Below are 20,879 nucleotides of genomic sequence, written 5' to 3'. Positions count from 1 at the left end.
ACAGCGAGACTCCGCATGCACTCAGCACTTTACAGATACGCAACAGCTGATGGGAACTGTGTGACTACTGTATTCTGTACAATAATGAGTATGAATCAAACCAAAGAGTTGACAGTACAATGAAAGAGTTAAAAGTGTTTTTCTTAAAAATTGTTTTGGACTTAGTATTGAACTGCTTTGACTAAAAAAAAAAAGTAATAAAAATGCTGCTTTTTTCCTTGTCAGGCTGTAGCTTCAAAAAAAGCAATTAGTCCATCTTGATCACAGCCATCCAGAATTTCCAGAAGAAGAGGAACTTTAGTTTTCACATTAGTGCCTTTAAATTTAAATTTATCTATGAAGAGATCCGTGATCATACCTGCAAAGGTAAAAATCCCAAGATTTATTATTTGCCTTGTTTTCATTATGAGGTATCTCTACTTTTAAGTCATTCTTATATACCCACTATTCTAGTCGATTCAGGGTTTAGAGACAAGAACTCTTTCTAAACTTGATGTTTTAAACAATGATTTAATTTTAAACAAGCCCAAAACACTATCAGAACAGCCCGGATTCCAGCTCCATCCTGAAGCATGTATTTCTGCCTTAAATTACCCACATCTGAAACACTAAAGAGAGGAATTATCACAGGATGGGTAATGTGGGCTCTGCTTAGCGCTGTATACACACAGGCTTATTAAAGCCGGTGCCTGGCAGATTCCCCAGGCAGAAAGCTGTACAGGCAGCACCAGGGAAGGTTACATCGTTTCCTTCACTAAACTAGATGATCTAGGAGTCTCTCCACCCCATGTGCATTTTTCTGTTTTTCTGCCCTCTTGCAAAGCTTAACCACTCAGAACTTAATTGCTCATTTACCCTGTAAGCATTCTTAAATGCCATCCTGAATTTGAATACAATCCTTAATCATGTCCAGAAAGACAACAATCATCCAAATATAGGAAGCTATTAAACAAAAAATTGAAAAGTCACTGGCATATAATTCTGGTATTTTTGTTCTCAGTGACACGCTTGTGATGCCAAATCAATTTTAGAAGTTTTTGGGTGACCAGTTCTTGAGAACCTCAAGAGTTACTCAAATTTGTAGTAGCATACAAGCCATTTTCAGTATGTCCTAAGTTTTACTGCCTCACCTCTGACTTCAGATTTGTATGATCAAAACCATGATGTAACTATGCAGCCTCAGCTGTATGACCAAATGGACATCCATGCTTGGCATACCTATAGCTGTCCTGAAGCTACCCAAGCCCACCCACTTACCACATTATTTCAATCCTGCTAATACTGACTCCATAACTCTTTCAGTCATGTCCAGCATGCTCTCTGGACATTAAGCTGCATTTAAATAAAAGTTAGAACTGATCAACTCATCAACAAACCGTAAAGTCTCTCGAGATGTGCAGGTTGCCTCTTGTATTCCTCGAGCAGCTGATCTGCCTCTTCCAAAATGCTGCGGTACTTTGGTAGCAGGAAGTCCACATTTCCTTCATGAACTTGTAATTCCTCAAAGATATTTTAAATCATAAAGAATTAAGAGCAGTTAAGCATCATAAGAGAGCATAAAAGCAAGAAGAAATTAAGCTTGGGTCTAACAGGAGGAAGTACTCTCAGAGGCAAGACAATCCCCTTCTAAACTGGCAAGAGTTATTTTCCAAGTGCCTCGTTTTCTAGCCGTCTGATGAAATGCCAGATGTTACTTGTCACTTTATAGACTAGATTTTCAAAATTCTGCATATTACAGCCTCCAGCTCTGAGTTCCTGCCAGAACAGGATCACACGCAGCCCAGCCCTCTGCAGAATCAAGACTGATGAAGGCTTAAAGCCTTCACCGGGCCTTCATTTTTAGAATAAGTAAACTCCTAGAAAGTATAGCACATGCTAAAGACTGAAGGTAAAAAGCAAACTCTGAAAGTAATCACTGAATTCGTGGCAGCAAAAAGTTTTAAAGACTTCTCTAAAATGCCCTGGGGTCTACCATCAGACCAGCTTCAGATGGTCGATAGTATAGATCTTTTTATCCTCCATAGAAAGACTGTTCTTGTCTAGATGAAAGGTAATTATGCTGTGCGTTGTGAACTTGCTGGGATAACAGCCTTCATCAATCATATTATTTTACTACCTATGGATAAGATATTAACCAAAAAATGACTGACAAAAAGACTTGTCAAAGATTTGCTGACTCAAAAAAGCCTACAAGCGAGATGTGCAACATCATTATTATTGTATAAACATAACATGCAGTAAGAATAAATTCTCTATTATTCTCTGCCTCTCAGATTTGCTAAATCAAGCCCAAGCAAAATACTTTCAGTGGTAATGAAGATACATGCTATTCTCACAGGCAGTCAGTTTTTTTTAACTACAGAACTCTGACAGCTGGTATTTGGTTCCCCCAAAGGACAAGAGAGAACTGGCTGCCCATTTTCACCCACTCCCCAAATAAATACCAAAAGACATGACGGCAAGTTGGCTGCTGGAAACAGTGCAAGAACTGAGACACACTGCCTAACTGGTACTTCCCAAAGACTAACCGTTGAGGAGGAGGGTATTAGATAGGGGGGTATTAAGGTATTAAGCAAAGAGTAAAAAGCAAATAATTCAGAAACTATGACACACTGCGATGAAGTTCCAAAGCAAAGAAGTCGCATCTGGCCTGGATGATCATTCTCAGATCTAAAAAACTTTTGAAGGTTAGTGGAAAGAGACACAGAAGGAACTGGAAAATAACAGCAGGCAGAAAGAGAACGTTAGGTGATAAAGCTGGCTGCCTTTTACTGTCCGATTTAGGCATCCTCAACATCAGTCAGTAATCCTACATGTTATTCACTAGCTACACAGCACAAATGGGAATTTGCCTCAAAGAAGTCTGTCTCCTGAATAATTAAAATACATGTTCTGGGAACAGAAACGGAACAGATACCAGTATGACACACATCTGACTTAAGCCATACAGCTTGGTATCTGACAGCATAATACCGCATAAAAATCCCTTCATGGGAGTTCAGGTACTTACCCTTAAAGCATCTATTAAGTGAACCTTCTTGGCCAACAGCTGCTGATATTCTAATTTAGGGTGGATAAGCTTTAATGTGTGCCTCACAGATTCTTCATTTATGTCTAGTAGGGAGTGAAAAAAACCCCAAAAACCCAACAAGCAAATGAATACTACATATTCCATTTATGAGAATATAAAATGAAGTCAAGGACAACAAAACAGAAACAAAAGTTTTACCATATGATATGTTGAGATTAATCTTCCTTTTAGTAGCCTCTTTGGAAAGCACATCTTTTAGGATGGATATTGTAGAAATGTTGTCAGACTTGAAACATCCCTCACCTTTTCTATAAAGGAAGAAAAACTTTAAAAGAACAAACTTAAATGCACATCCATGCATTAGATTTGTCCCTACGTTCAAACAGAAGGCCTGTAAATCAATGCCCAAATCGAAGAAAACCACCTCTGTAAAGGTCGCAACGATTCTCCATGTATCGGGTGGCTCTATACACACCTACGTTATTCCCTTCTTCCCAGCGTAATCTTGACACAGAACAGTTTGTTCCAGTAAATAAGACACAGTGGTGTACACAAATCTTGAAGTTGTTATCCTTACTGTATGGCACAAAGGTCATTCAAGTGAGATTCCCGACTGTATTCATTCCTCCTAAGTTTTATCATTGCAATACCTTGAAGCAAAACAGCAAGCTTCGATACCAGAAGGGAGAAAAAATACTCTCCCTTTCCCCACAAAAAAATCACCACCCAACAGCTTTCTACATTATGAGTAGACAAGACGTATGGCAGGCTGGGAGCAGGCTGCAATCTGTACAATTACAACAATTATTTTTCCCCTGCTTTATAGTTCCATTTTCAGGTGGGCATATATGACTTGCTGAAGGAAGATGTAATTAATTTGAGAACACAGTATTAAACACAGAAATAGTATTTGAATTAATATAAATTGCAGAAAAAGGTTTTCAGCTCAATGCTTATCACGTTTTTGTTTGCATGTGCATTAAATACCTTTTAAGTTATTTCTGCTCCTCAAAACAAAAAAGGAAGTTAGAAAACAACAGGCATTACACAGTATTTTCACTATATTAGTTAGCTATGTTCCTTAAATTCTAAAAGCAAGCCATCATCTCAAAAAATCTATCAAGCCTTTCTGCCCTGGCAATTTTGTTTTTTGGACCAGCTTCAGAAAAACCCTATTCAAGTTACAGATGGCATCATTACCAGATAGTTCTCACTCCTGGCAAAGTTTGACAACCCTTTTTAAAAAGACTCCCGTCTTCTTTAATGGGAGTTTTGATGGGGATGAGAGTGGAAAGGTACATGTATGAAATGGTACTTGCAGACTGGTAAAGAATGAAAAAGACAAAAGGCCCAGCACAGTCACATTGCGCTTTAGTAATAATTGTATCTTACCTGTAAGTACTTTCAAGCTGTGTACCCAGGAAGGTGTTCTGAAAATAAAAGGTGATACTTTCTCCAGCGGGAGTCTTTTCAGGCACCTCAGGCAAGCAAAACACAACCCACGAGTGAATTTCAGCAAAGCTGAACTGGCCTTTGAGCGTCAGTGTATTCATGGGTCTGTGACATTATGAAATTAAAAAAAACAACCAACCAAACAAAAAACCAACAGTTAGTAATTATGATGGAAGGGCACTGTCACTGCACTGGTTATCCACATGAAAAAAGTTTAGTTCCACACAGTGGTTTCCTTTTAATCAACACCCTGTAGAAGGTCAGGTACCTTGCAAAGTAGTTAAGTGCTGTGGATTATGGCTACTTTTCAGTATTTCAAGAAGCTATGCAGACATTCAAATTTTATCTCCTACTTGGCATGTCAGAACTGGATAAGAAACTAGCTGGAAGGTTTTGACATACCTTGTTTCAAGCTGTTAAAACTGAAACTTATGACCATGGCAAATATGACTAAGAGCCTCAACGGCTTCCCATGCTGTAAACCACAGGCATAACACTTGTATCAAGAACGAGGCGCAATGGAGCTCATTTGCACACAAAAGCATTTGGTATCATTCCTTCAATCTATCAGCTTTGTTTTGAAGCAAAGCAATGCCTTGGTGGCAACAGAAGGTGTTAACTGAGGGTGGGGGAAAAATATCAAGTAGGAACTGCATAAAATACTGGGTTCCTAACAGAGAGATAAGCAGGGGTGGGGGAAGTCTTGGCTCAGTTCTGGAGCCAAATTAAGCTATAGGAAAAAATTACATTAAAAGGGTGGAGGGGAGAATGAGGCTGAAACTGAGCCTGTGGTTACTAGTACAGGGGAGCTTCCTTTCTACCACGCCCTCAGCTCTATCAACACATGCGGCTACGCTATAACCCAGGTCAGTAAAATGAAAAATGACCCGAAAACAGGGATTAAGAACAACAAGGAAAGCAGGAACCCATCAAACCCACACATTCTGTCAGAAAACCCGTAAAATGGGCTCAAAACTGTAGGTTAGGAGTTAGAAATGACATACTCAAGTTCATAGAATCAATGTTGTAACAACCGGATTTTGACAGTTTTTCAAGAGAAAAAGGCATTGATTTTTTTCTTTGCAAATACCTGTCGTGGTCAATAGAATGAGTTCTCTGATGAAGTGAAAGTGGTTTAATTTGATATTGATGAACTTGGCAGGTTTTTGGTTGAATCCTTGGTGTTACATATGCTTGAAGTGTCCCATACTGTCCTTCAATTGATCGAACCTGCAGAAATAAAAGCAGAGCCCAGAAAAAAGAACAAAAGGGAACAGATTAAGTTATCACGACTTGGAAAATTGGTGGGTACTCAAAATAGATTAAAGAAAGACTGTAGTACTTCAAGAATATTTAGAGTACTGTATTTACTTGATAGTGCTATTATAAATAGAGCAGATCAAAAATGTTTTAGAACTAGATGAAGTAGTGGCCAATGAAATGCTGCTGTATTAAATGAATGAAATTTTAAGTAAAGAAAAACCACTAACTTACTTTCTGATCAGTTAAAATAAAAAGTCTGTAATTTGTGTTGAATTCTTCAGTGGCTTGCCCTGGTTTTGGCTGGGATAGAGTTAATTTTCTTCTTAAACTGGTACAATGCTGTGTTTTGGACTTGGTATGAAAATAATGTTGATAACACACTCATGTTTTAGTTGTTGCTAAGTAGCGCTTGTGCTAAATCAAGGACTTTACAAGTTTCCTGTGTTGGCCAGTGAGCAGATGCACAAGAAGTCGGGATGGGACACAGCCAGGACAGCTGACCTCAACTGGCCAAAGGGATGTTCCAGACCATGGGATGTCATGTTTAGTATATAAACTGGGGGGAGCTGGCCTGGCCAATCTCTCCTTGGGGATTGGCTAGGCATCATTCAGCAGGTGGTGAGCAATTGTATAGTGCATCACTTAATTTCCACCCCCACCCACCTTGTTTCAGTCCTCTCTCTTTATCTCTCCTTTTCATTACAATTTTTGTCGCTGTTACTATTATGATTATTATTATGTTTTATTTCAATTGTTAAATTGTTCTTATCTCAACCCATGAGTTTTACCTTTTTTAGATTCCCCTCCCCATCCCACCACAGGGGCGTCAGGGAGTGAGCCGGCAGCTGCGTGGTACTTAGTTGCTGGCTGGGATTAAACCACCACAGGCCCCATTAGTATTGTTTTGGGTTTTCTTCAGTTATGGAAAAAATAACATTCTGTAGCAGTTAGGAGCCAAGAACAGATCAAAGAATTTAAGAGTAAACTGAATTTCACAATATGTGTTCACCTCTTCATAACATTCCTGAGCTATTTTTGGAAAAGTAAGGGGCCAGATTTAAGTTCAAGTCTCAGAATGCCCAACAAGCAGGACGTAAAAACACATTCAAGACACAGTGCGCACTCTCCACACCTCTGAGGACACAGCAATGCATCAATCACTTCTCTGCTGAGATCAGTTAGGCAGCCTGCAGTAAGAAGCCTGCCACTCACACAGAACTGCCAAGAAACAGGAGTGTCCCACCTACAGCACCAACACAGCCGTGAAAGTAGGCAGGAGAGCTACCGAAATAGCTTCGTAAAAACAAAAGAGCAGACCGGACTTCAAGTACAGGTTTGCTTTATAACCTTGGTTACACTTCTATTTTACAGGGTCTCAGAAGTCAAAAAAAGCACCGTTTTGTAGGAAGACATCCACATCAATGTTTTTAATAAAATCTAGTAAGTAAAGGATTCTCTTTGGCAGTAAAATCACCAAGACTTAAAGGCTGTATTGTCTGCATGTGCACAGACGAAATACATGAAAATGAGCTCCGGGTGGCAGGTGTAAATCACTGGAGACCCTCAATGTGTTGCAGCAAGGTGGCAGTAGAACATGCGCAGACTGAATCCATCATATCAGGATACAAATGCAACACTGGTAGTACAGTGTTTTGATAATACACTGTGTTATGATGACACACTACAGCAAGTTTATAAAGGCTTTTTTTGTGGGAGAGTGAAAAAAACCCTCTTTTTGTGTATCGTGAATGCATTTGAATAATTTTTTCTTGAGCTATTTATCTCTTTACCTAGCATCTTCAATATTACAGGTGGCCAGGGTCACAATACTAAATTAAGAGAACTGAGACACAGGGAGATAAAGAGACCTGCTCAGAACCAGTAAGCACACTAACAGCATTTCTTAAGAAGGGGACCTGGAAAATAAGAGTCTTAATTCTGCACACTAGGTCCATTATTGCAACCTCACCAAAAAACAGTTAACCACCCCCAGCTTCCCTACATTTGGTGCATCTTATGCAGGCTTAAATTTCTAATGGTAATCTTTTGACTGAGAGTTTTACATAAATGAACACATATCAGAATAGGAGGCTGTAGAGTTAGGCGACAACATGAAGAGAAAACATAGAGCCTGTGTGCATGTGGAGGACCTTCCTAATTATGACTTCCTTCCTTATTTCCCCTGGTGACAGCCACAAAACACGTGAATTTAGTGGATCATTAAAAATAAACCCCAAAACATTCACACGTCTTTAGTACAATAAACACAGAACAACAGGATTTGCTTCCTCTCCAAACCACAAATCCAGCCTATATTCCCTGGTTACTTCCCAGCATAACTTCCTTTAAACACTTCCAGGGACAAACAGTGCCAGAGCTTGCTTTCCCACACCTCTCTCCACCAAGTTCCATACACTGTCTCCAGAACCCAGTACTTTCACAATCTGCAATTTTCCAGCTGCTTTTGTCTTAGGGACACGCAAGAAGGATCCAGGCTCTCCCCTGAAGTAACACACTTTTAGAAGCCTCTGGAAACCCTACAGGAAAATATAAAGCCCCGGAGCAGAAGGTCCAGAGGAAACAAGAAGCAGCAGAAATTGGACTGATCATTCGCTCAGGGTAAGCGGTCAGTCTGGGCAAAGATCTCTCCATTCCTAAGCAAACATCCACATAACCATTAATTTATTACAGAAAATATTTTGGAGCATTTTACCTTAAGTTCAAGCCTTGTAGTATTTGCTTGGCATCGGTATGTTGCAAGAAGGAAGTTGCTATTTGGCTGTAAACAGCAAAAAACCAGAAAAATAGTAAGAAACAACTCTCTTGATTCACAAAAGCTCTACTGGGCTGTTTTAACCGTAGACATGTACAGCAAAGTTTCTGCTATTTATGTACAGCTATTTTACAAAAGTTAAATACAAAAAAGTAATCTTTGGTTCCCTTGAATATTCTGATTCATTTTAAGTATGGTAGAATTTAAAAGATTTCTCTATATAAGGAGAAATCAACTGAAGCCCCTTATAAGCTTTAATACCACCACAAAAATGACATAGGTATCTACTTTTCATCTGAAGAATGCATGTCAGCCTGCCCCACTCATCTGCAATACTAGTCCAACATCCAAAAACTAGTAACAGATCAGTAAGAAAACAAACCCCAAAAAGCTAAATTAATAATCATAAATTAAAAGAAACGTAAAATAAAAACTTGATTTCTGAAAGCTCCAGCGTAGACTAACGAATGTGCAAACAGCTCTTGAAACTAAAATACTTAAGAGGACTGTTACAAGGAAAAGGACTTCACAGATTCTGATAATGCTAAGGTAGTTCCTGGATTTTCCCCCTGGCCCTACGCATTATTAGTAACTTTGTAAGTAAGTTTATTATATAAAAAATGCACTTAAACATATGACTCCCCAAACAGCAGAATATTCACATTCTAAAGTGATTTTTAAGAGAGAAGCTAAGTATGAAATACAATGTTTTTCATCTACATTACTTTGAAGTAAATATACATATGTGTGTGATACTGGCAAATCCAGAGAAGGAAAAAGCAATCATGCATGTGTCTTTCGCATTCGCGATCAGGCAGAAAAAAAGCAAGCAGTTGCTCCTGGATCCTCTTGCACACGTTTAGCTTTGCCTTAGGTCAGCACCTGTTACTAACTCCTCATTCTGCAGCATCTCTAACAAAGCTGAGCTCTCCAAAATTACCAAATGAGTAATTTAACTCAATATATTTAATATATTACAAATATACAAGTCCCAATTCTATTTTTACCATACAGTATTAAGAGCTTTCATCATGCGATCTCTATAAATATCATCTTTTTTGTTTCACTTACCTCAGAATCACAGCTGCTAAAACTAACAACAGCAGAATTTTTATCCACATCCAGCAAGTCTATTGGGACATCACTCTGCAGAAACGTGAAGATGGGAAAATAAAGAGCTTAAGTGCCAGCGTAGCTTCTAATGCATTTATCTTCTAACTGTCATCACTTATTTTAATAAGGGAGAGGCAACGACTGCTTCATCCAACAGACATGCAGCTTACTACTTAATCCTGGAGTAACATGATGATCTTTTATTTCCTTATGGATTCCTGAACTCTTGTGTGTCCAGCTTACAACAACTACAGTATAAGATGTGCAATTATCTTTCGGACATGAAAGTATACTTCATTTACATGCCTGACAGATATGCATGATTGAAGTGTTCCCATGTTTCAATAGGGGGATTACAATATTCGTTCAAGAAATGAAGTATCTTCCTTTTAACATAATTGTTAATGATCCTTTTACTTACAGTAACGCTTCTGACACAGACTACTTCTTATCTAGATGTCATTTCACTAGAATTAAAATTAAATCTAACACTTTTAAAAATTAGATCAAAGGGTATTCAAATGATTAATTACTTAATTTGGTGCTGCTTTGTAACTCCACTAAGTATCAGGAAACACTGATAAATACACACCATACTTCTTAAAACAGAATTTTAAAAGCAGTTTCATTGTCTTCTCACAGCAGAGGAATACCAAATACTGCTTTCTATTTCTTTAAAGAAGAAGCCAGTTCTAAACTCTACAGTAAATTCAGGGATAGATTAAACAATTTTATTATTCCTCACTCAGCTATGGAAACAGCAGGTACTACAGAGCTGCATATTAGCTGTAGCTTCACAGTGCTCCAGTAACATCCTTAATAAAAATAAGATTTTTATTAAGAAGTGAAAAATAAAATCCGACAGTAGCACTCTCCCACGTGTTATGGCAAATTCACCTCACAAATTCCTCCTTGTCAAATTTTTCTCCCCATGTATATCCCAAAAGAAAGCAATTCAGTACCACCACTCTTTCTGACTACCAAAGATAACATTAATTGCTGCTGAGGCAGTAGGAGAAATAACTAATTAAGGTCACTCTACTTGGCAGGAGTTATTTATCACCAACTGCACCCAAATCAGATGCTGTTCCACACTGAAAGTGCACAGGTGGCCCACACCCTTCTAAAATTAATTTTCTGCTACAGAGGATACTTAACCGGGAGAGTGAGAATCTGCGCCTCGTTTAGGATATAGGGAGTTAATCCATGTTTAAATAAGGAGGGACATGCGAAAACAAGTTACATAGAAGCCTGCTAGTGCAGCAGGCATTTTGGTCTATTTTGGTCATGTAATGTTGCTTTGTTCAATAAATGTTTGAGTTGTGTTTGGCCCCTAACAAGCCCTTACAACAGTTACTTGAACGTTACAAGGCTATACACTTCAATTCCCTCTTGTAACAATGCAGACATTAAAAAAACCATATACTTCAGATACTGTAACTCAGCTTTTTGAAGCAGAAAGTCTCTGAATGTTTTATTTACATATCAAGAAAGCCAAGAAGAACAAAACCACACTCACCTGTACCAAGACATTATCTATAGCTGTCTGCACCTCCAAGATGAGGCTGTAGCTAGCATCATCCTTATTTAATGTAAACTTATCATTCACACTAAACGCAGGTACTGATGAAACAGCAGTACTGGACTGGGCAGACTGCTGGTATTTTTCACGTTCCTGAAGTACTTTAATCTGTAAGTGTTCCAACTCATTCCTAGAAAAGGGAAACCATATATAATGTCTTTGAAAAAGCAACTATAAAAGCTACCCCAGAAATTAAGTTGATTAAGCTTGCAAGGCAATCATGTTTATCTTCTGTCCACAATTTTCCAACCAGAAGTGACTGCTAACTCCCCTTCCATCTACATAAGAAAGATAAAAATTGAAGTCTATATGACATGAAAACGTAGCTTCTAGCATACCTTGCCAAGAGAGATTTCTATGAGTCACAGGAAAGGGCAACTTTTTTCCTTCAAGAGGACAACACATTTTGAATTATATGCTAATGACTATTTTCCTCCCATCATTTAGAGGCTATAAGCAGCATTGGAAGAAGGGAATCTTATCTTGCTGATACGGAGGAAGAAGGCCATTAAGACACCATCATGTGAGGGCAAGATAAAAGAGAGACTGTGAAATGAGGCTGCTATTAATTTCTACTTTGAAAGGGCTTGACTCTACTTCCAGATACATTAACGATATAGAAAATCTAGTGAGATAGAAGCAAAGATGACATTTCAGCTTTTAACATTTCAGTTCTTCTACTTAAATTTCTTTATAGTGCAATTACCTTAAGGATGAAATCTTGTTCTGCATTTCTTGACTTAATTTTAGTTCTTCACCCGATCCACCTTCTCTATGGACAGGTTCTGTGGTCAGTCCTGTCAGCCAGCCTAAACCAATATATGAAGTTTATATTCCTTATAAGCTACAAATACAAGACTTCACTCAGCTTTTATATGTGCGGAGCAATGTTTGTTCCAGATACTGGGTAGAGAGAATCGAGACTTGAACTTAATCCGTTCTTTTTGCTGTTGTTAATCTAGACACTGAGCATGGTTTTTTATGGGTTTAATTCTTAACTTATAGATTGGAAATCATTACTTATTCTTTTTCATGAAGCACTTCGAACAATAAATCCCTCTGTGGCAGTTTTTAACCAAGCACTTAAGTATTTTCCCACCTCTCTTTCTCCAACAAAACCTTGAATAATTGGCAGTACTATAGTTGAAAACAAAACAAAAACAAAACCTGTGCAATGTGTTTACAGCAAACTGTATGTTGCACTGTGTGTTTTGAGACGGACTGCTGCCGGTTGAAGTGTGTGTATGGAATAATCATCTTTTTGTTTACTTAATTACATTTACTTATAAAAGCAAATACTAAATGATTACACCCTGACACCTCAGGTATGATATATGGACTTGAACGCGCATTTATGGCTCTAGTTACCTCATCTAATGCATGCAGACAGTAAGATAGGATTATTATTTTAAAATGTACCAGAGAAGGTGGCATCCACAATCTTTCACATTCCTCAGCAAGCTACTTCAGGTACCAAAAAGGCCCAATAATGGAGCATAAACTTTAAAAAAAAATCCACAGAAATCCTACGCTGCCAGGCTTCAAATCTAACTTTTACTACTCTAAGGCAGTACTTTTCCTGATCTGCCAAGATCTGCCAAACTGAAATCTACTTCACATACTACCAGAGTTTACTTTTGAAAACCTGCTTTCACTTTTTTCCTTCTTCTATGATTCATGGATCTTTATAACGCTCCTGCTGAAAGAAGCCACAAAGGGCTTTGGCCACAGTATTGCTGCGGCCTATCATACCAAAACAATTCATATGACATGAGGTATAAGAAACTTTTAATCATCCAGAGCCTATCCAAAAGAGCTTGAACACCATTACTTCTCAAATAACTGACAACGGCATCTTGCCAAAATACATGAATTTGAATACGAAAGGTTTCAGTAAGCTGATTTTTCAGCACTGAAGATAATCAAAGATAGAAAATTTACAATCTTTTAGCTCCCAGCAGTTAACATATGTAGCATATTTACCATGGCCTCTGCAACAGCCAGGCCAATAGCTCGAATCCTACAGAGGGGCTGCTGAGATGCCTCACATGGGGAAGCTTTATTTTCTACTGAAAGCAAAATCAGCCCCACTTAAAGCCCTGTGAAGCTGAAAGGGAAGGAAATTTATGTAAAAGGCAGGAAAACAACAACAGCAAAAAAAACGTATCATATTATTTTTAATACAAAAAATCATAAACAATTCCTTTGGACATAACATATTAGTTACTTCACCAGTTAGGCAGCAGTCTATTCCAGAGAATAACCAGCCACTGTGTGACATGGTGGAACACATTATGAGTACCTCACAATATAAAACCACAGTTTCAGTGTAGGAAACATTTTTTTGAAGTGTAAATATTAAATTAGAAGAGGTCTTTTGAACAAAACATTATCCTGGTTCCGATCAGAACAAAAACGTCAAAGAGATGTGAGCTGTGCTAGCAACATAGCCTGCTTCATTTTTATCACATCATCGTACATGACATTTACTACGTAAATGATAGGAAGCTTACCTGAGTATGTGGATGCTAGAATTTCATCATACCCATCTTTTCCTACACAGCCACCCTGGATTGATGCAATACTCTCTGACAAAGCCTTCAAATAAAAGACATTAAAGCAGAGGGAAATATCACTGCACTCGTCGTAGAAGTCGGGGGGGGGTGTCGTGGGAGTTTAAGAGTTGTGCTCCTCCTATCTACCTACATAGATGTACAATATCTAGACCTACAAAAATCAGGGTGTTTTAACAAATGCATCCTGATTCTACTCTGCATAACAAAGACAAAAAAAAGCAGTTTAAATCAAAACACTGCTGGACAATATTTTTCCAGCAGGAATTTGCAATCTGACTGAAGGCTGAAATAATCTCTATGGATCAAATCTAGTATTTTAAACAAGTCATAACCAAAATAATTATGCTCAGTAAAGTCCTGAGAGCTTATTAGTATTTCACATATAAAACACAGATTATACATATCATAGGTTTGGTTTTTCACTGAGAGAGAAGCACTCTCTTAAAGAGATTTCACCCAGGAGATGCTTCAGCAGTCAACAGAGCCAGAACTTTTAACATACCCTCTACATAATTTTTATTTTTGCTCAAATCAAGACTACCCCCCTTTCTGGTTCTTAAATATTACAATATTGCTTTGGAGTTCCTATTGTCAACATTGGAGAGCTCATCAAATTAATAACAAACCACACATTTTAGTAGTGGTGGTCTAATAAGTTTTGAAATACAGATTTTTTTTTTTTAATTCATTTTTACAGCAATGAAGAGTATGATGCAGGCTTACATGATCATATCGAAGGACAGGATCATCTGCATTCTCAAAGTTATAGATTTCTAGGACTCCATCATCTCGTCCAACAAGCAATTCTTTAACTCCATCTCCCAGAATGTCAAAACTATCAATACATAAGATACCTAATGAAAAAACCACACCAAACCCGTTTACTTCATTTGTATTCATTTTTGACACAATAATACACAGGCCACATTCTGCTACACAGAAAGAGATTCTTAGTTATTTTTTAAGGTCTTATTCGTGCCATTTCTGATGAGCCCGCTAGAGGGGTGAAGTCTCTCACCTGTGCCTGAGGTTCAAGACTGAACGGTGGGTTTTACAGCAACCAATTCCAAATCAAAACCACTGAACAGAGACCCCTTCTGACGTTCAAATAGCCTGCTTCTGAGGCATTTCTTAATCTTCCTTCGTGAAACATTTCCACAGATGAATTATTTCTCTGTCCACACTACTGTAACTTTGCCAGTTGAAGAAGCAAGCATTCTTTGTTTCCCATAATTGACTTCAAGCTATTGGTAAATGGACTACTACGAATTCTGACTAAAGCAACAGAAAGAGGGTTCTGACTTGTGCCAGACCTGGACCAGGTACTGCTACTTGACATGTTAACAGACAAACCCACTACTAGCACATGTGCATGTGGAACCAGCCTGTGACAACTAATCACATCTTGATAGGAAAGACAGTTAGGGTCTGGAAGAAGGAGAAAGCAGTGAAGAAAGTTTGTACGAGAATTAATAAGAAAAATGAGATGGAATTTAACTTTCATGACTCTTTCATATGAAAAGTAAGGATATACTAGGAAGTGTTTTAAGAAAATAATCTGGCGATACCTTTTATGAGATAATGAAAATTTTAAACACATACATACAAATACCCACACACCTCTCTCTCTGTTTTATTCCTGGTCTTCTCCTTTGCAAAGGAGGATGAGCCAATAGACACTGCAGAAGCAGCATACCAAGGCTAAAATAGGGAAAGTGTTATACTGCGCTCTAATCAATTAAGTCTCCTTGCGGAGCTTTAATGAAAGCCCTGTTCCATTTTCAGGGAAAAATGCTTACAATGGCTTTTTTTTTTTTTAAGTAAAAAAAAAAAAAAAAAAAAGTCTTGCAGGGAAGATGCTAACCTTTCCTCTGAAGACATTCTAAGACCACTGAACATCTAAAAAATTTGGCAGGTATATCTGCACTTAGAAATAGTCACCAAGATGATAAAAACATCAAGTAATCACATATGAATTAACTGTTCCAAATGTCACTTTAAAAATACTGTAAAAATGAAAGTATACTAAAGTACTCAAAATAATATGAACAGAAAACTCAGAGCAATACAAAATGATTAGAATTATTTATAAGAAGCGCAGAAGAATGAGAGTGTACCCATATTTATATCACATACTGACATAAGAATACTATGCCTCCAAAGTATCTATAGATTTCCCAATTACTATACTTGTAATAAAGCCTCAGATATGCTGAAAAGTTGAAGAGTGAGAGACTGAGACACATACCTCCTCTCTTTTTTTCATTTCCAATTTCCCACTTAGGTATAGGCTTGGAACCAGTAATCTGGGTAAGACCCAGTTTACCATCAGAAGTTCCATACACAATTTCTTCTCCAGAATCACCTAAACACATAAACTGAATTTAGAATTAATAAAATCAAGTACGCCAATTTTTTTATAAAATTTAAAGTATTGTGTAGTTACACTCTACAGCCGCAAGGAAAAAGAAAATACTAACATTAGTGTTGTGTAACAGAACCATCAGGCTTTAAAAACAAAAAGAAATACATGAAAACTGCACATGTTCTGATAATTTCTTTATGGCTGTCACTCTCCTGCATATGAATGACCCCCTGCACTGAAGTTCTGCCTAAAAAACATTCACAATCCAATATTTCAAATTTCAAAGACAGGCTATTAAATTGCCTTTACAGAAGAGAAGCAGAGATTCGTTCAGAACACACATCCAATAGTGAATGTTGTGTCAAGACTTGAGCAAATAAGAATTACTTTTCCAAACCAGCTCTGAATGTTGTTGTCACACAAACTTAACTGAAACTAAATCAAGCACCAGATTAACTCCCTAAAGCGATTTCGATCAGATTAGCAAGAAGGATGATCAAACTATTTTAAGCTTGATCCTTCCACACCTTAGTTTATGTAAGCTCTACTCAATATTCTCATCCATCCATGGATGGATGCAACTAGCGATTCTAGTTATGGAAAACCATGTGGAAGAGAAACCAAAGCCCCAAACCGACAAGGCCCCCAAAAGTCCAGTTCCTATCTACACAATGAGACCATCTTATATCTCACTGCTTTTGTAAGACTCTTTTGTATATATTTATTTGTATGTAAGAAATAACTCTACATAGCCAGTTTTCTGTCGTGTTTTTAACACCAGCTTAAAAATCAAGGAAAAATGTAATTAACAATACAAGCAATAAAAATTTTAGAATACAGTAAAATAACATGATTCAGTTACGTGTATATTCAAAATGGTGTTACCCCCATTTCCATTGTTTAGAGAGAGAACAGTAGGTGGTCCAGGGACTTCTACTTCATACAGTAAATCAGATCCCTAAAGACAAAAGAGAATCATCCTGAATGAGTTTTGTCAAAAAGAAAAAAAACCACAACCCAAAAAACAAACCCACAAACAAATCCACACCAACCAAAACAAAAAAAACACCAAACCACAAAACACCAAACACAAAACAAACTCAAACAAAACCCCACAAGCATAAGAACAAAATTATTATGGATAATATCAACTGATATGCTTCACTTACACAAACTCTCAATACCTATGGGAGAACCATTTCTAAGCCAAAACAGGGTGAAGTCTATATAAATAAAACATAGGACTCTTGAAAGGTGTTACTATTAAAAATAATCCACGAATCTGTCTGGCAAATAAATTTGTTAAACCACTTAATATCACTCAGACTTGTCTCAACAGTAATTAGTGAAAGCAAGAATTCCCAAACTGATAAGAGACCTACGCATTTAATTCCCTTATGCGAGCACTTTTAGTTAGAAGGGACCAATTTTTTATCTACTTCCACCAATAAATTCTGAAGCCTATTTATAGTGGGTTTATTAATTCTCATTTTACAAGTTTAGAAAAAAAAACCCCAGCATTATAGACAGTAACACTTCCAAGTAAGATACAGTATGCTTATCCTTATGATGTTTCAGCCATGCTAATAGGCTGATTTCCTTAAGAACTAGTCCAGTTCTATGGCATCAATACACAAAACATAAACAAGCAAGTATTCTGACCTGTAAAACTCTGAGGACTCTATCCTGACATGCAAGTACCGGTGTAATGCAATTCACTTTATCTACAGGAAGGCAGAGAACATCATTGATTTTATCTCCCGATAGGTAGTAGTGCTGGTCTTTGCAGTCGCAGTAATGGTTATAGATGTAGCTTGCACAAAGAAAGAGATCTGCTCCTGAAATATGCCTGAGAAAAAGAGAAGACTTCCTGTAGCATTTTCCAAGTATAGCTGCAGTGGTAAGTCTTTTAGCTTTACTATATTGCATGCACTACTGCTTGCAAATTCAAGGCATTAGTGGGCACCGCAAGCTGTTAAAAGTTTCTTATGAATGCTAAACCTACGTGATTTCTATAGTTCTCAAATTGTCTATTTTGTTTTCAGGTAAAATCCTAAGAATATCCTTACAGAAATTTCATTAATGTATTTTGATGATAATAATTCTTCTCAAGCCAGTTTGCAGCACCTTACAACACGATCAAAAAAAAAATTAAATTGTTCCTGCTCTGCTACAGGAAGGGTATATGGACATGATACACTATGGCTCCACTCACCTGCATTTGCACTGAGGTGAGTGCCTCCAGACCCCTCCCAAGCCCCCCTACACTTTCTAAACTTCACCATGATTTTCTAAGTTCCTTCCTACGTGTCGTGTCACAAGCCAAAGCTGGACTGGCACTCAGTGTCACCTACAAGCATATAATATAGTAAAAAAAAATTTCATAAAACCATAAGCCAACAATCTGCTATGGCTATGAAGTGCAAAATACCATACGTACATAGCTTTGATGCTTTCAGTAAGGTTAGTCTGAAATGAAAGAAACTGCTTCCCTCTTTTTGTGAAACCTCTAACTTCTGATCCTATAGCCACAAAAATTTTCTCTTGTGGTGTATTAAGAGCTCCTCCCAACTCCAGTCTTGCAATTTTTTGGCCTGGCAGTGTCTTGAACACTGGCTGTAAATAAAAAAGCCATTTTCATCATCACAGTATCATATTTATGGTAAACTTTTAACATAAAGGATAATAAATCTGCTTTACAATTTCTGGCAAAACTCAGACATTTTGGATTACATGCAGACAAAAATAATCTGTACATTTCTCTTCAGAACCACAAAGTGACCAAGCTTTTTGTAAGTCAATAAATATAAAAAGCTGTAAAATATAATACGTTAAGATTTTATTATTTCAGTCTTATTTATCAATGGGAATATTCAGCACTGCTGGCAGCTTAAGTTTTTTGTTTGTCTGTGTTTTGGTTTTCCTTACAAAAGAACACCACACACACACTCACTCACTCGTTCCCTCCAACATGTTGCATTCTTGTTCCAGAAGACTACACAGATTTCTTTGCATTATACTACAGGTCCTTCTGAGCTAGCTATGAACTACCTTAAGGGGAACAAAAATTAATCATGAAGTGATAAAATTTTATTAAGCTAGGCATAAGTCTAGGCTCGTAAAAAGCAATCAGTTTGTCAAAACCCCCTTGGGTGACTGACTTAGTGAATCACTGCAGGTTTTTGTCCAGGAACAGTAACCGAGTGTAGGCAAGGCTTCACCCCAACTGAACTGCAGAGCAAGAGATGTTCCTGTGCTGATACACGCTAGGGTCTGACTCCACAACCACGGAGTACCACTTGCTTGTCCAGGCGTGAAATCACATGCCCTCGTCATGGCTAGGTATCAGTCCACAGCTCTGCCTAGACACTTTCCACAGGCACCTCACTTGCCATGTCAATAAAAACAGACTTTTGAAGTTCATTAGGAAGACTATTTAAAAAATAAAATGTTAAATGGAACATTTCCACTTACCACGGCTTCCCCTTTTTTTATGCCAAAACATGTAACGACCCCATCCTGATCTCCAACAACCACCTTCAAAAGCATAATACACCGTTATTTTTTATTACATGCAAAAATGTGTTTTTTAATAGTGCTCTTCCTGTCTGAATCGTATTTTCCTGCATATAAGTAAATTCTACATCACGTAATTTACACAGCTACCTGGTGGTATGCTTTAGGTTACATGCAGACAAAAACATTTTTAGATTTTTAGATGTCAGATGGGCTGCTACAGATGGGAGATGACAGCCGAGGTGCAGCAGCTGAACCCACAGACAGCACTTACAACCCCATTTCTGCTTCTACATACAAACGCCAGCAGCCATCAGGCGCAGCGCTCCAGAAAGGCGGATTTAGGAGCTGTTGTATTGTTGCATTGAGAATTTATTATGAAAACCAAAACCAGACTGTCATTTCTACTGAGTTTTCCTAAGTTTCCTTAAGGAAAATTTAAAACGATGTATTTAATCTCTAAGAAGTGTTAGCAAAACAGAAAAAGAGAAATAAGCAGGAGCTTCCTTGTGGTTTCAGCGATGCCTGAAGCTCGGAAAAATCCTTACTGCTCCTGGCAGTTTTCCAGACACAAATTCAGCCTTTTTCCCCCCTATTTTCCCAAGCGTGTCGCAGCGCCGTGGCTGCCCCCGTGAGGAGCCCCCGAGCGGAGCGGGCCGCTGGGCCGAGGGCGGGCCAGGCCCGCTACCTTCTGCGTCGCTTTCCGCCCCGACGCGGGGAGCAGCCTCATGGTCTTCTGGGCCGTCACCCCCACCTGCGGGAGACACGCTCGTTACCGGGGACGGGGCCGCGGGGCCCACCCGCCCCGGGCCGGCCCTGCCGAGGCGGCTCGGGCGGCCCGCCCGGCCCCGGCCCCCGGCAGCCGCCTCCCCGCCTCGGTCCCACCGTTCACCCCGGCGGCGCCGCCGGCAGCCCGGGCCCACCTGCAGGTAGTCGACGCGGGCCAGGCTGAGCTCCATGGCGACGGCGGGGAGCGGCCGCGGCGCCCCGCAGCTCCCGTCACCGCGGCAACTCGGCCGGCCCCCAGCCGCCCGCCCATTGGCCAGGCCTGGGGGCGGGGGGCGGGCCAGCGGCGCGGCGTGCGCCGCCATTGGGCAGAGCGCTCCCGAGCGGGCGGCGGCCCGGGGCGGTGGGGCCCCCGCGGGTCCCGGGCCGCAGTACCGAGCGAGGGGCAAGACAGGCAGCACCGGTACAGTCGGAATATTTTA

General features: G+C 39.0%; 1 protein-coding gene across 1 annotated transcript; it reads right to left on the bottom strand.

Moving 5' to 3' along the window:
* Positions 1-47: 47 nt before the first annotated feature.
* BBS7 (Bardet-Biedl syndrome 7) lies at positions 48-20,697 on the bottom strand. The gene is made up of 19 exons (XM_055797462.1): positions 20,595-20,697; positions 20,360-20,425; positions 19,630-19,692; positions 18,596-18,771; positions 17,818-18,004; positions 17,041-17,113; positions 16,039-16,155; positions 14,514-14,644; positions 13,728-13,812; positions 11,921-12,023; positions 11,152-11,344; positions 9,591-9,665; positions 8,460-8,525; positions 5,574-5,713; positions 4,424-4,588; positions 3,230-3,339; positions 3,011-3,114; positions 1,377-1,500; positions 48-358 (listed from the first exon to the last, which is right to left on the bottom strand). The coding sequence occupies exons 1-19, from the start codon at positions 20,628-20,630 to the stop codon at positions 222-224; spliced, it is 2,151 nt and encodes a 716-aa protein (XP_055653437.1). The 5' UTR covers positions 20,631-20,697; the 3' UTR covers positions 48-221.
* Between the last annotated feature and the right edge of the window lie 182 nt (positions 20,698-20,879).

Source organism: Falco peregrinus, chromosome 2, assembly GCF_023634155.1.
Source record: "Falco peregrinus isolate bFalPer1 chromosome 2, bFalPer1.pri, whole genome shotgun sequence".
Lineage (NCBI taxonomy): Eukaryota > Metazoa > Chordata > Aves > Falconiformes > Falconidae > Falco > Falco peregrinus.
This window is presented reverse-complemented; position numbering and strand designations above follow the sequence as displayed.

Coding starts and splice junctions, on each gene's coding strand:
- BBS7 (XM_055797462.1), bottom strand. CDS start 20,630: ATGGAGCTCAGCCTGGCCCGCGTCGACTACCTGCAG. Junction 9,666..11,151: donor TAGATAATGTCTTGGTACAG/GTGAGTGTGGTT, acceptor ACGTTTCTGCAG/AGTGATGTCCCAATAGACTT. Junction 3,340..4,423: donor CAGCTTGAAAGTACTTACAG/GTAAGATACAAT, acceptor CTTCCTTTATAG/AAAAGGTGAGGGATGTTTCA.